This window comes from Orcinus orca, chromosome 5 (assembly GCF_937001465.1).
Source record: "Orcinus orca chromosome 5, mOrcOrc1.1, whole genome shotgun sequence".
Classification (NCBI taxonomy): Eukaryota; Metazoa; Chordata; class Mammalia; order Artiodactyla; family Delphinidae; genus Orcinus; species Orcinus orca.
This window is the reverse complement of record NC_064563.1, coordinates 32,517,136-32,531,536: the sequence shown is the minus strand read 5'-3', so window position 1 is coordinate 32,531,536 and position 14,401 is coordinate 32,517,136. Positions and strand designations below refer to the sequence as shown.

The following is a 14,401-nucleotide window of genomic DNA, read 5'->3' as shown; positions in this document are numbered from 1 at the left end:
TTGTATGATTTCAATCTTTTTAAATTTATTAAGGCTTGTTTCACATATGCCTAACATGTAGTCTATCTGATATAATACTGTTGTCTACTCTACCATCTAGATTACAGTTTGGTCACTTGTCCCAAAAATGTCCTTAATGGCATTTTCTTTCTCCAGTACAGGATCCATTTCAGGATCACATATTGCATTTAGTTGTCATGTTGCATTAATTTCCTTTACTCTGTGACAATTCCTCAGACTCTTTGTCATGACATTTTGAAGGCTACAGAATGAATTATTTCATAGATTGTTGCTCAATTTGGGTTTATCTGGTATTTCCTCACGATCAGAATCAGATTAGGTAGCCCAGCCTCTCTACTACATTAGTGATGTTGTATCCTGCTCAAATGATCACATCTGGAGACAAGTGATGGCCATCTGCCCTTCACTGGTGACATTAATTTGATCATTGTTGAAGTGTTGTCTGGTTTCTCCACTATGTAGTTACCATTTTTTCTTTGTAACTGATACTCACTGGGGAGTTGCTTTGAGACCATACAAGTATGCTGTTCCACATTATACTTTTGGCCTTGATTTAGTATCTATTGATGATTCTTGTCCAAACCAATCTTTACAAGATGGTTATTTTCCAGCTCCACCACTTGCTTCATATCAGTTGGTGATCTACTCTAAGGAAGAGCCCTGCTTTTCTTGGGCATTTGTTTATTTCATTGACTTAATATGGGTTCATGGATTCCCTATTTTACTCAATGGTTGATATTCCATTACAGTACTATCATTATTTTGATGCTCAAATTGTCCTTCTTTTAGCCAATGGGTGTCCCTGTAAGCTGGCTTCTGTGCTCTTTTGATAGGAGAATGAATGTCAAATGTATACTTTATGGGTAGTGTGTTTTAGTTCTTGAACTTTTTCCTACCCTGAAGTCAGGAAGATACTTTCTATTTTCTAAATGTTTTATTATTTTGCCTTTTATGTTTGCATCTAAAGTTGGAGTTGATTTTTACACATAGTATGAAATAGAGGCTAGTTTAATGCTTTAAAATTTTTTTTTCCAGTATTGACACCTAGTTGACCTAGAGCCTTTTATTGAAAAGAACAATCTTTCCTGCTCTGTGATGTCATTTATATTGTGAATCAAGCGTCCATATATCGAGTGTTTCACTGAGCTTTCTTGGTCTGTTTGCTTATCTCTGTGCCAGTCAGTACCATGCTATCAATTACAATGGCTTTACGACAAATGCTGATACCTGGTACAGCAAGTTGTCCTTCCGTAGTTTCTTTAAGTGGTATGGATATGGGATATTCTTGACCCTTTGCATTTCTACAATTTTTTTTTTATACAACTTTGAGATATAATTGATGTATGGTGAACTGCACACACTTTAAGTTGTGCAATTAGAGCTTTGATGCGTGTATACAACCATGAAGCCATGACCACAATTAAGATAATGAACATAACCATCACTTCCCAAAGTTTCCTCATGTGTTGTTGTAACTCATTCTTTCCTACCTCCCAGCCCTGTCTTTAGGTAACTGTCCATCTGCTTTTTTTTTTAAATTAAAAAAAATTTTTTTAATTTTACTTTTGGCTGTGTTGGGTCTTCGTTGCTGCATGCGGGCTTTCTCTTGCTGTGGTGAGCAGGGGCTTCTGTAGTTGGCAGCTAGCGGGGGCTATTCTTTGTTGCAGTGCACGGGCTTCTCATTGCAGTGGCTTCTCTTGCTGCGGAGCACGGGCTCGAGGTGCACGGGCTTTGGTAGTTGCAGCATATGGGCTCAGTAGTTGTGGTGCATGGGCTTAGTTGCTCTGTGGCATGTGGGATCTTCCTGGACCAGGGATCGAACCCATGTCCCCTGCATTGGCAGGCAGATTCTTAACCACCGTGCCACCAGGGAAGCCCTCATCTACTTTTTATCACACAGGATTAATTTGCATTTTCTAGAATGTTATATAAACAGAACCATACAAAATGACATTTTGTATGTACAAAATATATACAAAAAGTATGTACTTTTTTTTTTTTTTTTTTTTACGGGGCTGGTTGCTTTCACTTAGGATAATTATTTTGAGATTCACTTGTTGATGGAATTGGGCTGTTTCTAGTTTTTTTGTTTTTGGCTGTGTTAGGTCTTTGTTGCTGCACGCACGCGTTCTCTAGTTGCAGTGAGCAGGGGCTACTCTTTGTTGTAGCGCGTGGTCTTCTCATTGTGGTGGCTTCTCTTGCTGCAGAGCACAGGCTCCAGGCACGTGGGCTTCAGTAGTTGCAGCACTCAGGCTCAGTAGTTGTGGCATGCAGGCTCTAGATCATAGGCTCAGTAGTTGTGGTGCACGGGCTTAGTTGCTCAGGCATGTGGAATCTTCACGGACCAGTGGTTGAACCCGTGTCCCCCGCATTGGCAGGCAGATTCTTAACCACTGCGCCACCAGGGAAGTGTCTGTTTCTAGTTTTTGATTGTTACAAGTAATGCTCTTATGAACATTTGTTTGAGTCTTTGTGTGGAGTGGGGAAGATAGACCTCTCTAGCTAGGCCATTCTAGCAAGATTCCAAACCAAGGAGCCATAAAATAAAGACTGATACAACACAGATAATAGCCTGAGGACTAATGTCCTTAGTATATAAAAACAACTATCTAGTAGGAGAATGGGCAAAGAACATGAACAATGAGCCGAGAGAGATGACTGTAGTAAGATACTTATTGCAGCATTGCTTGTTGTAAGTAAAACACTGGCAACGGTCTAAAGGACCATCAGTAGGTGGCAGTTAAGTAAGTTGCGATACATATCCTACTATATTGATACGGAATAGTCTTCAAGAAGTTTGAGAACAGTGTGTGTAGGACAATGTGCTAGAGAGAAAATAAGAAGGAAAAATATATAAATGCTCATATGCATGGATGTCAGAGAAACTGACAGTGGTCGCCTTTGGGGATGGAAATTAGAGGGCTGGAAATAAGGGCTTGCATGTAGACTTACTTTCTACTGTATCTCCTATTCTGATTAAATTTTTTACAATATGTCTTTATTATCTTTAAGTTAGAAACTAAAAATTAAAGCCTGTCACTCTCTCAGAACACCAAACATTGATTTTCATTGTCTCCAGATGGCTTCACTTAAAGTGACCGATTAATTTTAGGCAAGCTGCACACTATCACAGTGCCTCAGTTTCCTGATCTGTAAATGGGGTGATAATAGTACCTAGGCTTTAATGACACAATCCCATGAAATGCTTAGAAAAATTCTTGGTGTGCAGCAAGCTCTGAATAAGGGTCACCTGTTAGGGTGTTCTACAGATGAATGACTGGTAGCCACACTGCAGGCCATTTTGCTGAGAGAGAACCAGGCAACGAAGATTTTTTGATAGAGAGTGAGGCAGGGAAAACGTGGGTCTTTCGTTTGGATACGCATCTGTGAGCTGTGTCCTAACCTGGTTTTGCGAGTTCTGGTGCTCTGAGATTGAACTTTCTGAAATTCTCTGGTTTCAGGACACCTCCTACCTGTTCATCACTGGCCCTGATGTTGTGAAGTCTGTCACCAATGAGGACGTTACCCAGGAGGAGCTCGGGGGCGCCAGGACCCACACCACCATGTCAGGTTAGAGGCCTCGAAGCTTACCTTACTGTTGTCAGACACTGAGAAGAGGAATTGCTAGAAGTGACAGTCTGTACAGATATCACTTCATAGACAGAATTTCTTTGAATAGACTGTAGTGTCATGTATTGTCTACAGATATAGTAATAAAGGTGGATTTATATCTCAAACTCATTAAATTAAATTACAGGCTACTACTAATGCTTTCATAGTCTTTGAAATTTTTGAGCAAATTAGAATGATGGTTACAAGAATTATGATTCATAAAAATATGTGTGCTGTGGAAAAAGTAGCACAGGGTAAAGGGGGTTGGGATTGTTGCAGTTTTAATGAGGGTGGTAAGGACAGACCTCACTGGGCAATAATTGAGCAGATTTGAAGGAGTGGACTGAATGCATACCTAGGGGAGAAGCATCGCAGGCAGAGGCTTCTGAGGAAGGAGAGGGGCTGGTGTGCTCGGTGAGTGGCGAGGAGGGTGGTTGGATTAGGGACATGACATTATTTGACTTTAAAAGCTCAGTTGGGCTGCCTGGTAGAGAAGAGACTCTGGGGGCAGCGGTAGAAGCAGGGAGTCCGGTGGGGTGAACCTGAGAGGGAGTTTCCTGCCCCACTTTCTCTATCATGTCTATGGCCCTGTTTGGCTCTTCTGTGATTTCAGAGTGTTCTTGAGGAATGATGGCTTGATTCCTTACCACGTGGTTCCCCTTCTTTCCTCCTTTGTTCTGCCATTGCTGAGTACCATGACATGTGCCAGCAGTTTTCCTTTTATTTTTTATTGTCCAGCTTTCTTGAGTGTTAATGGACATATAACCAGGCATTATTCCAGTTGCTGGGCTGCAGTGATAAGACAGGCCTAGCCTCTACCCCGTTGGAGCTGATACTCTCGGGGAGATGTCAGGCAGTAAACAGGGAAATAGGTGCTGCAGGGAAAAGTGTGACGAGAATTCCCACCTGGTCCAGGGATGGAGAGTGAGGGGTGTGGGGAAAGTTGTGCTCTGGAGAGGGGCAGGGAAAGCCTCGGCAAATAGGCGACACTAGGTCAAAGACCTGGATAATGAAAGGAGTGACCCTTGCAGAGAGAACAGGCTGCATGGACTGAGGGTCAGCCTGAAGGTGTGTGGTGTGGTACCATCCTCAGTGGAGGGGGCGGCGACAGGGCTGTTGGCACAGTCTGCTGCAGACCTGCCCTAGAGGGGGCAGGTGGGCATGAAGCTGCATCTCTGGGCTGACAGGCGCCCTGGCCCATTATATACTCCCTGTTTTCTCAGGCGTGGCCCACAGAGCTTTTGAAAACGACGTGGACGCCTTGTGTAACCTCCGGGAGTTCTTCAACTACTTGCCTCTCAGCAATCAGGACCCCGCCCCCGTCCTTGAGTGCCATGATCCCAGGTGAGTTGCAGGCCAGAGCTCCTCTCGTTTTGCAGGTTGGCTTGTCCTTCTCTGGCCTGTGTGCCCTGGCGGGACCTCCAGGGTCTGCCCTGGTGGGCAGCTTGGAGTAGATTGTGCACTGGAGTCAGGTGTAGGCATGGTGGTGGCATGTCTGGGTATAGGAGCCCCAAAGGATTTTATTTACTTATTTAAAAAGAAATTAAAAAAAAATTTTCTGGCCACGCTGTGTGGCATGCAGGATCTTAGTTCCCCCACCAGGGCTCAAATCCGTGCCCCCTGCAGTGGAAGCTTAGACAGAGTCTTAACCACTGGACTGCCAGGGAAATCCCAAGATATTTTATTTTTATTCACGTTTTTTCCTCTCTCTAATATCTGACAAGTAGCTTGGGAGTAAAAAGTGGCCAAAAAAAATATTATTTCTGAGTCTTTGTCTAGAATTGAGATATATATATATGTGTATATATATATATATATATATATATATATATGTATATTTTGTCTTAAGATGAAATAAATCAATGTGAAATGATTCAGACAGCATGCCCTTTAGGAAATGTGCTTATGCATACCTGCTTGTGGCCAGAAGCTGGGACATTCCTGGGGAAGGGTGTGTTGCTGACCACCTAGTGAAGACCTTCTTTCCTTCTTGCTCTTCCGGCCACTGCCTGATGTGGGGAGCACCGCAGAATAAGCCAGAAGCCCAGCTGGGGAACTATAGCTCCAGACCACTGGCTGCTGTCTTCTCCATTTTGTTTCCTCTCTGATTTTGAAGCACTCACTTGGCCTGCAATACTTCTGCAGAAGGACTTGAAATTGTGTCCCTCAGGAAGAAGCCGTCCCTCGGGAAGAAGCCGTTTGCAGACACTGCCCTGGGCTTCTACCTATGGGGCTGTGTCTGGGCCAGGGATGCTCTGAAGTGTCATGTCCCCAGGGCCACTCCTTGTCTGCCTCTGCCTCACTCCTCAGGGGATACAATCAGCGGCCCACTGTGTGTAGTCATGAGAGGGAGGGTGGTCCCAAGGCCCAGAAGCGATGGGCACAGCCTCCTTTTCCGAGCTGCTGTACTGTTTGGGGTTCTTGAAAGGTTTAGGACATCATTTGAAGGTGTTACGGTCCGAGGGCCCAGACATGTCTGAACAGCCTGCTTTGGCCCAGCCATACCTCCTCGTCATTCAGTCCCAGGGAAGCTGCATGCATATGTGTAAATAGCACATGAAAAGTAAGGGAGGACTTTGTTACTGGGTGGGGCTGTACCCAAGACGCTGGTGCTGAGCTTTCTGGGAAGCTGGGCTTGATGGTACAGTGGCTTGTTCACTATAATGTCCTTTGGTACTCCATACAATACCTAGAATGTAGGAGGTGTTCAGAGAGGATAAATGAAGGAATTTCCACATTCAGGGGAATAAGCTCATTTTTTTTCCCTCTAAATGAAAACAGAAAGATCTTCTGGGTTAATATCAAGCTCAGGTTCAGTTTAATATGGTGGTAACAAAGGAATGTATCTTTGGGGACTGCTTTGCTAGCCCAGCAGGGACAGAATCAGTTCAGCCCCCATGCTGTGTCTCCCCCATTTCCTCTCCCATTCCCCACCCACAGAAGGCAACGGGCTCTTCCATGTTGATTATATCTGCTTCTTTTTCTATCCAAAGTGACCGTCTGGTTCCTGAGCTTGATACAATTGTCCCTTTGGAATCAACCAAAGCCTACGACATGGTGGACATCATACACTCTGTAAGTGCCACATCTGTCTGTCTTGTCTGTGCTGGCTCAGCCACGTGCATGTCATTGTGCTTTGGCTCAGTGAGGAAGTGCTTTACCCACAGGCCTTACCATTGGGCAACAGAGGCAGGGCACGGGGTGGCACAGAATAAGGGCACTGAGTAGTGTGCTATGGGAAGAGCTAGTGGCTGTGGCCACCCTACTGGCTTGGACAGGCTTGGGGGCATGGCAGTTGGGTCCGCAGAGCTCAGGGCTCTTGAGCTGGCACTCTGAGGCCCGTAGAGAAAGGGCCGTGTCTCCAGAGCCTGGAGTTGAGGCAGGATGCCTCTTCATGTACCTCTGTTTGGAGCCTCATGCTCAGAGGGCATTTTTTTTTTCTCTAGAGAAAGGAGAGTGAGTACATAAGGTGTCCTGTGACAGGGTTGAGGGGTGTGTGTGTAGGTCGGAGGAGGACGCGAGTCATTTGTACCTTTTTCTTGGTGTAGCAGGTTCCTGGGTCATTAAGTGAAGAGGACAGTGTTGGGGTGAACTGGGGGCATCTGTCGATGGCCATTGTCTCCCTCACACTTTCCTACGCGCACTGTGCTCTTAGCTCTTCTCGATTAACTGAACCCAGACGGCTCTGTGGGCGCAGCCTCTCCGGGGCCCTGGCTCTCCCAGTGACCTGTTCCTCCTCCCTGTACTGTGGGGAGTCAGCGTGAGTCAGCAGCCATGGCTGGGCTCTGCCTCTCCTCATTGCTGGATTCTTAGCCTACTGAGCACCATTTGAGCCCGCTTCTACCAGCATGCCCTCCTCTGACCTTAGCCTTCAGTACTCTCTACACCCTCACAGTTGTCCTGTCCATCTCTCACCACCTCTGCTCCTGGACTCCCCAGCCCTCAATCATCCCGTCCTGTGGAGCCCTCTGCCCCTCCTGGCCTCTGCCTTCCTGGCCCAGCTTGGACTCTGCCATTACGCCAGATGTTAACAGCCAGGCACTGTTCTCAGTGTTGGTGCTGTATGACACTGTGATGGACAAAAACCCTGCCTCAGCGACCTCACATTTGGGTGAGAGATTCAGAGAACAAAAGCATACGTGGCGTGGGTAGTTTTAGGTCCAAAAGTAGTGTGAAGAAGGTAAAATGGGGTCTGTGTCATCCATGCTCCAATTCTCCTTTTGCCCTGTGGAGTCCCATCCCTGGTTCAAGGCTGCAGCCAGCCAGCCATCCATCCATCCATCCATCCATCCATCCATCCATCCATCCATCCATCCACACACCCATCCATCCATTCATCCACTCATCCATCCAGTCACTTATTCATCCACCCACCCATGTTGCCAGTGGGGCCTGAGCCTGCCAAGGGAAAGCCCCGGAGCCTTGCTCCAGCCTGAGCTGGGTCCTCGGTTCACCTCTCTGGTCTCCGGCTTGAATATGTGCCGTGAACCTCCCCTCAGCTCCTGTTTTTATCTTCTTCACTTTCCCTGATCGAAACCCTAACTTCCTTCTCTATTCCCCACTCTGATCAGATGACATCAGCATTTCCTTCGTGGAGAAAATTGAGAGCATCAGGTTCATCACTTTCCATAGGTGCCTGTTTCTCCCTCCCCACCGTCCCTCCGTGTCTCCCCAGGCTGAAAGAATGAGGTGCCTCACCTGGGCTCCTCACTGCATTGCTTCCTGTCTGGCATCTTGCTTTCTTGACTGGTTTAACTTCTTCTCCCTCTGTTAACTCCTTCCTCTGGGCAATAAATGTGTTTGAACATGTATGAACTTCTTGTCTGCTAAACCAAACCCTTCTTAACCTGAATCTCTGTTTAACTGACATCCACAGTCTTTTCTACCTTTTTCCTTAAACTCCTCTTGTCTCTTCTTCCTTTATTCCTCTCTGGAATCTGGCTTCTGCTTTCATTCTGTTGAATGACAGCTCTCCTAATGACCTCTCCAAATTACTAAACTAGGGAACTAAGGGCATTAAAGAGGTATAGTTACAGAAGTAACCATTATTAAAATAAATATAAATCCTCCTAAATAACAAACATTTATATAGAATAGATCAAATCAATGCATCACATAGAGAAACAGACAAGCCTCCCCGGTGTTCTCTTCCAGGCACTGTTTTCCCACCAAGTCCCTGAGGGAAACCACCATCTTGACCTTTAACAGCATAAATTAGTTGTTCTTGGTTTTGTGTACTATATAAATGGAATCATATAGTGTGTGGTCTTTTCTGTCTAGCTGCTTTCATTCAATGAGATGACTGAAATTCGTCCATATTGTTGCAATGTGTGTTATTCTCGTGGTTCTCCTTAGGCTTTTTTTTTTTTTTTGAACTTTTGAATTTTATTTTTTATACAGCAGGTTCGTATTAGTTATCTACTTTATACATACTGGTGTATACATGTCAATCCCAATCTCCCAGTTCATCCCACCAGCAACACTTCCCTCCACCACTTTCCCCCCTTGGTGTCCATATGTTTGTTCTCTACATCTGTGTCTCTGTTTCTGCCCTGCAAACCGGTTCATCTGTACCATTTTTCTAGGTTCCACATATATGCGTTAATATATGATATTTGTTTTTCTCTTTCTGACTTACTTCACTCTGTATGACAGTCTCCAGATCCATCCACGTCTCTACAAATGACCCAATTTCGTTCCTTTTTATGGCTGAGTAATATTCCATTGTATATATGTACCTCAACTTCTTTATCCATTCGCCTGTCGATGGGCATTTAGGTTGCTTCCATGACCTGACTATTGTAAATAGGGCTTCAGTGAACACTGGGGTGCATGTGTCTTTTTGAATTATGGTTTTCTCTGGGTATATGCCCAGTAGTGGGATTGCTGGATCATATGGTAATTCTGTTTTTAGTTTTTTAAGGAATCTCCATACTGTTCTTCATAGTGGCTGTATCAATTTACATTCCCACCAATAGTGCAAGAGGGTTCCCTTTTCTCCACACCCTCTCCAGCATTTGTTGTTTGTAGATTTTCTGATGATGCCCATTGTGACCGGTGTGAGGTGATACCTCATTGTAGTTTTGATTTGCATTTCTCTAATAACTAGTGATGTTGAGCAGCTTTTCATGTGCTTCTTGGCCATCTGTATGTCTTCTTTGGAGAAATGTCTATTTAGATCTTCTGACCATTTTTGGATTGGGTTGTTTGTTTTTAAAATATTGACCTGCATGAGCTGTTTATGTATTTTGGAGATTTATCCTTTGTCTGTTGATTGGTTTGCAAATATTTTCTCCTATTCTGAGGGTTGTCTTTTCGACTTGTTTGTAGTTTCCTTTGCTTTGCAAAGCTTTTAAGTTTCACTAGGTCCCAATTGTTTATTTTTGTTTTTATTTCCATTACTCTAGGAGGTGGATCAAAATAGATCTTGCTGTGATTTATGTCAAAGAGTGTTCCTCCTATGTTTTCCTCTAAGAGTTTTATAGTGTCCAGTCTTACATTTAGGTCTCTAATCCATTTTGAGTTTATTTTTGTGTATGGTGTTAGAGAGTGTTCTAATTTCATTCTTTTACATGTAGCTGTCCAGTTTTCACAGCACCACTTATTGAAGAGACTGTCTTTTCTCCATAGTATATCCTTGCCTCCTTTGTCATAGATTAGTTGACCATAGCCATGTGGGTTTGTCTCTGGGATTTCTATCCTGTTCCATTGATCTATATTTCTGTTTTTGTGCCAGTACCATACTGTCTTGATTACTGTAGCTTTGTAGTATAGTCTGAAGTCCTCCAGCTCCGTTTTTTTTCCTCAAGACTGCTTTGGCTTTTGGGGTCTTTTGTGTCTCCATACAAATTTTAAGATTTTTTGTACTAGTTCTGTAAAAAAATGCCATTGGTAATTTGATAGGGATTGCATTGAATCTGTAGATTGCTTTGGGTAGTAGAGTCATTTTCACAATATTGATTCTTCCAATCCAAGAACATGGTATGTCTCTCCATCTGTTTTTATCATCTTTAATTTCTTTCAACAGTGTCTTATACAGGTCTTTTGTCTCCCTAGGTAGGTTTATTCCTAGGTATTTTATTCTTTTGTTGCAATGGTACATGGGAGTGTTTCCTTAATTTCTCTTTCAGATTTTTCATCATTAGTGTATAGGAGTGCAAGAGATTTCTGTGCATTAATTTTGTATCCTGCTACTTTACCAAATTCATTGATTAGCTCTAGTAGTTTTCTGGTAGCATCTTTAGGATTCTCTATGTATGGTATCATGTCATCTGCAAACAGTGACAGTTTTACTTCTTCTTTCCCAATTTGTATTCCTTTTATTTCTTTTACTTCTCTGATTGCCGTGGCTAGGACTTCGAAAACTATGTTGAATTGTAGTGGTGAGAGTGGACATCCTTGTCTTGTTCCTGATTTTAGAGGAAATGCTTTCAGTTTTTCACCATTGAGAATGATATTTGCTGTGGGTTTGTCGTATATGGCCTTTATTATGTTGAGGTAGGTTTCCTGTGTGCCCACATTCTGGAGAGTTTTTATCGTAAATAGGTGTTGAATTTTGTCAAAAGCTTTTTCTGCGTCTATTGAGATGGACTTATTGTTTTTCTTCAGTTTGTTAATATGGTGTATCACATTGATTTTGCGTATATTGAAGAATCCTTGCATCCCTGGGATAAATCCCGCTTGATCATGGTGTATGATCCTTTTAATGAGTTGTTGGATTCTGTTTGCTAATATTTTGTTGAGGATTTTTGCATCTATAGTCATCAGTGATATTGGTCTGTAGTTTTCTTTTTTGTAGTATCTTTGTCTGGTTTTGGTATCAGGGTGATGGTGGCCTCATAGAATGAGTTTGGGAGTGTTCCTTCCTCTGCAATGTTTTCGATGAGCTTGAGAAGGATGGGTGTTAGCTCTTCTCTAAGTGTTTGATAGAATTCACCTGTGAAGCCATCTGGTCCTGGGCTTTTGTTTGTTGGAAGATTTTTAATCCCAGTTTCAATATCATTACTTGTGATTGGTCTGTTCATATTTTCTATTTCTTCCTGGTTCAGTCTTGGAAGGTTATACCTTTCTAAGAATTTGTCCATTTTTTCCAGGTTGTCCACTTTATTGGCATAGAGTTTCTTGTAGTAATCCCTTAGGATGCTTTGTATATCTCTGGTATCTGTTGTAACTTCTTGGTTTTCATTTCTCATTTTCTTGATTTGAGTCCTCTCTCTCTTGATGAGTCTGGCTAATGGTTTATCAATTTTGTTTATCTTCTCAAAGAACCAGCTTTTAGTTTCACTGATCTTTGCTATTGTTTTCTTTGTTTCTATTTCATTTATTTTTGCTCTGATCTTTATGATTTCTTTCCTTCTACTAACTTTGGGTTTTGTTTTGTTCTTCTTTCTCTAGTTCCTTTAGGTGTAAGGTTAGATTGTTTATTTGAGATTTTTCTTGTTTCTTCAGGTAGACTTTATTGCTATAAACCTCCCTCTTAGAACTGCTTTTGCTACATCCCATAGGTTTTGGATTGTCGTATTTCATTGTCATTTGTCTCTAGATATTTTCTGATTTCCTCTTTGATTTCTGCAGTGATCTCTTGGTTATTCAGTAACGTATTGTTTAGCACTCCATGTATTTGTGTTTTTACGTTTTTTTCCCTGTAATTCATTTCTAATCTCATAGCATTGTGGTCAGAAAAGATGCTTGATATGATTTCAATTTTCTTAAATTTACTGAGACTTGATTTGTGACCCAAGGTGTGATCTATCCTGGAGAATGTTCCATGTGCACTTGAGAAGAAAGTGTAATCTGCTCTTTTTGGTTGGAATGTCTTATAAATATCAATTAAATCTATCTGGTCTTCTGTGTCATTTAAAGGTTGTGTTTCCTAATTTTCTGTTTGGATGATCTGTCCGTTGGTTTAAGTGAGGTGTTAAAGTTCTACACTATTATTGTGTTACTGCCGATTTCCTCTTTTATAGCTGTTAGCAGTTGTTTTATGTATTGAGATGCTTGTATGTTGGGTGCATATATATTTATAATTGTTATATCTTCTTCTTGGATGGATCCCTTGATCATTATGTAGTGTCCTTCTTTGTCTCTTGTAACATTATTTTAAAGTCCATTTTATCTGATATGAGTATTGCTACTCCAGGTTTCTTTTGATTTCCATTTGCATGGAATATCTTTTTCCATGCCCTCACTTTCAGTTGGTATGTGTCCCTAGGTCTGAAGTGGGTCTCTTGTAGACAGCATATTTATGGGTCTTGTTCTTGTATCCATTCAGCAAGCCTGTGTCTTTTGGTTGGAGTATTTAATCCATTCACGTTTAAGGTAATTATCAATATGTATGTTCCTATTCCCATTTTCTTAATTGTTATGAGTTTATTTTTTCTTTTAAAATAAATTTATTTATTTTTGGCTGTGGTAGGTCTTCGTTGCTGTGTGCAGGCTTTCTCTAGTTGTGAGCGGGGGCTACTCTTTGTTGCGGTGCATAGGCTTCTCATTGTTGTGGCTTCTCTTGTTGTGGAGCAGGGGCTCTAGGCACGTGGGCTTCAGTAGTTGTGGCACGTGGGCTCAGTAGTTGTGACTTGCGGGCTCTAGAGCGCAGACTCAGTAGTTGTGGGACATGGGCCTAGTTGCTCCGTGGCATGTGGTATCTTCACTCCGCCATCAGGGAAGACCTATGAGTTTGTTTTCGTAGGTCCATTTCTTCTCTTGTGTTTCACACTGAAAGAAGTTCCTTCGGCATTTGTTGTAGATCAGGTTTGATGGTGCTGAATTCTCTTAGCTTTTGCTTGTTTGTAAAACTTTTGATTTCTCCATCGAATCTGAATGAGGTCCTTGCTGGGTAGAGTAATCTTGGTTGTAGGTTCTTCCCTTTCATCACTTTAAATATATCATGCCACTCCTTTCTGGCTTGTAGAGCTTCTGCTGAGAAATCAGCTGTTAATGTTATGGGAGTCCCTTGTATGTTATTTGTCGTTTTCCCCTTGTTGCTTTCAGTAATTTTTCTTTGTCTTCAATTTTTGTCAATTTGATTACTGTGTGTCTCGGCGTGATTCTCCTTGGGTTTATCCTGCCTGGGACTCTCTGTGCTTCATTGACTTGGGTGGCTATTTCCTTTTCCATGTTAGGGAAGTTTTTGACTATAATCTCTTAAAATATTTTCTTGGGTACTTTCTCTCTGTCTTCTCCTTCTGGGACCCCTATAATGCGAATGTTGTTGTGTTTATTGTTTTCCCAGAGGTCTCTTAGGCTGTCTTCATATCGTTTCATTCTTTTTTCTTTATTCTGTTCCGTGGCAGTGAATTCCACTATTCTGCCTTCCAGGTGTCTTATCCATTCTTCTTCCTTAATTATTCTTGTATTGATTCCTTCTAGTGTATTTTTCATTTCAGTTATTGTGTTGTTCATCTCTGTTTGTTTGTTCTTTAATTCTTCTAGGTGTCTGTTCTTTAATTCTTCTAGGTCTTTGTTAAACATTTCTTGCATTTTCTCGATCTTTGCCGCCATTCTTTTTCCGAGGTCTTGGATCATCTTCACTATCGTTATTCTGAATTCGTTTTCTGGAAGGTTGCCTATCTCCACTTCATTTAGTTGTTTTTCTGGGGTTTTATCTTGTTCCTTCATCTGGTACATAGCCCTCTGCCTTTTAATTTTGTGTGTCTTTCTGTGAATGTGGTTTTTGTTCCACAGGCTGCAGGATTGTAGTTCTTCTTGCTTCTGCTGTCTGCCCTCTGCTCTCCATAATCTTTTGTATGAACAAACCACAGTTTATCTA

General features: G+C 42.3%; 1 protein-coding gene across 1 annotated transcript in view; it reads left to right on the top strand.

Moving 5' to 3' along the window:
* The window catches only part of PCCB (propionyl-CoA carboxylase subunit beta), a 90,581-nt gene that overhangs the window by 34,973 nt on the left and 41,207 nt on the right, over positions 1-14,401 (top strand). The window contains exons 7-9 of the mRNA XM_004278939.3: positions 3,483-3,591; positions 4,857-4,977; positions 6,627-6,708. Coding sequence (XP_004278987.1) covers positions 3,483-3,591; positions 4,857-4,977; positions 6,627-6,708 — 312 coding nt within the window. The remainder of the gene's footprint in view (positions 1-3,482; positions 3,592-4,856; positions 4,978-6,626; positions 6,709-14,401) is intronic.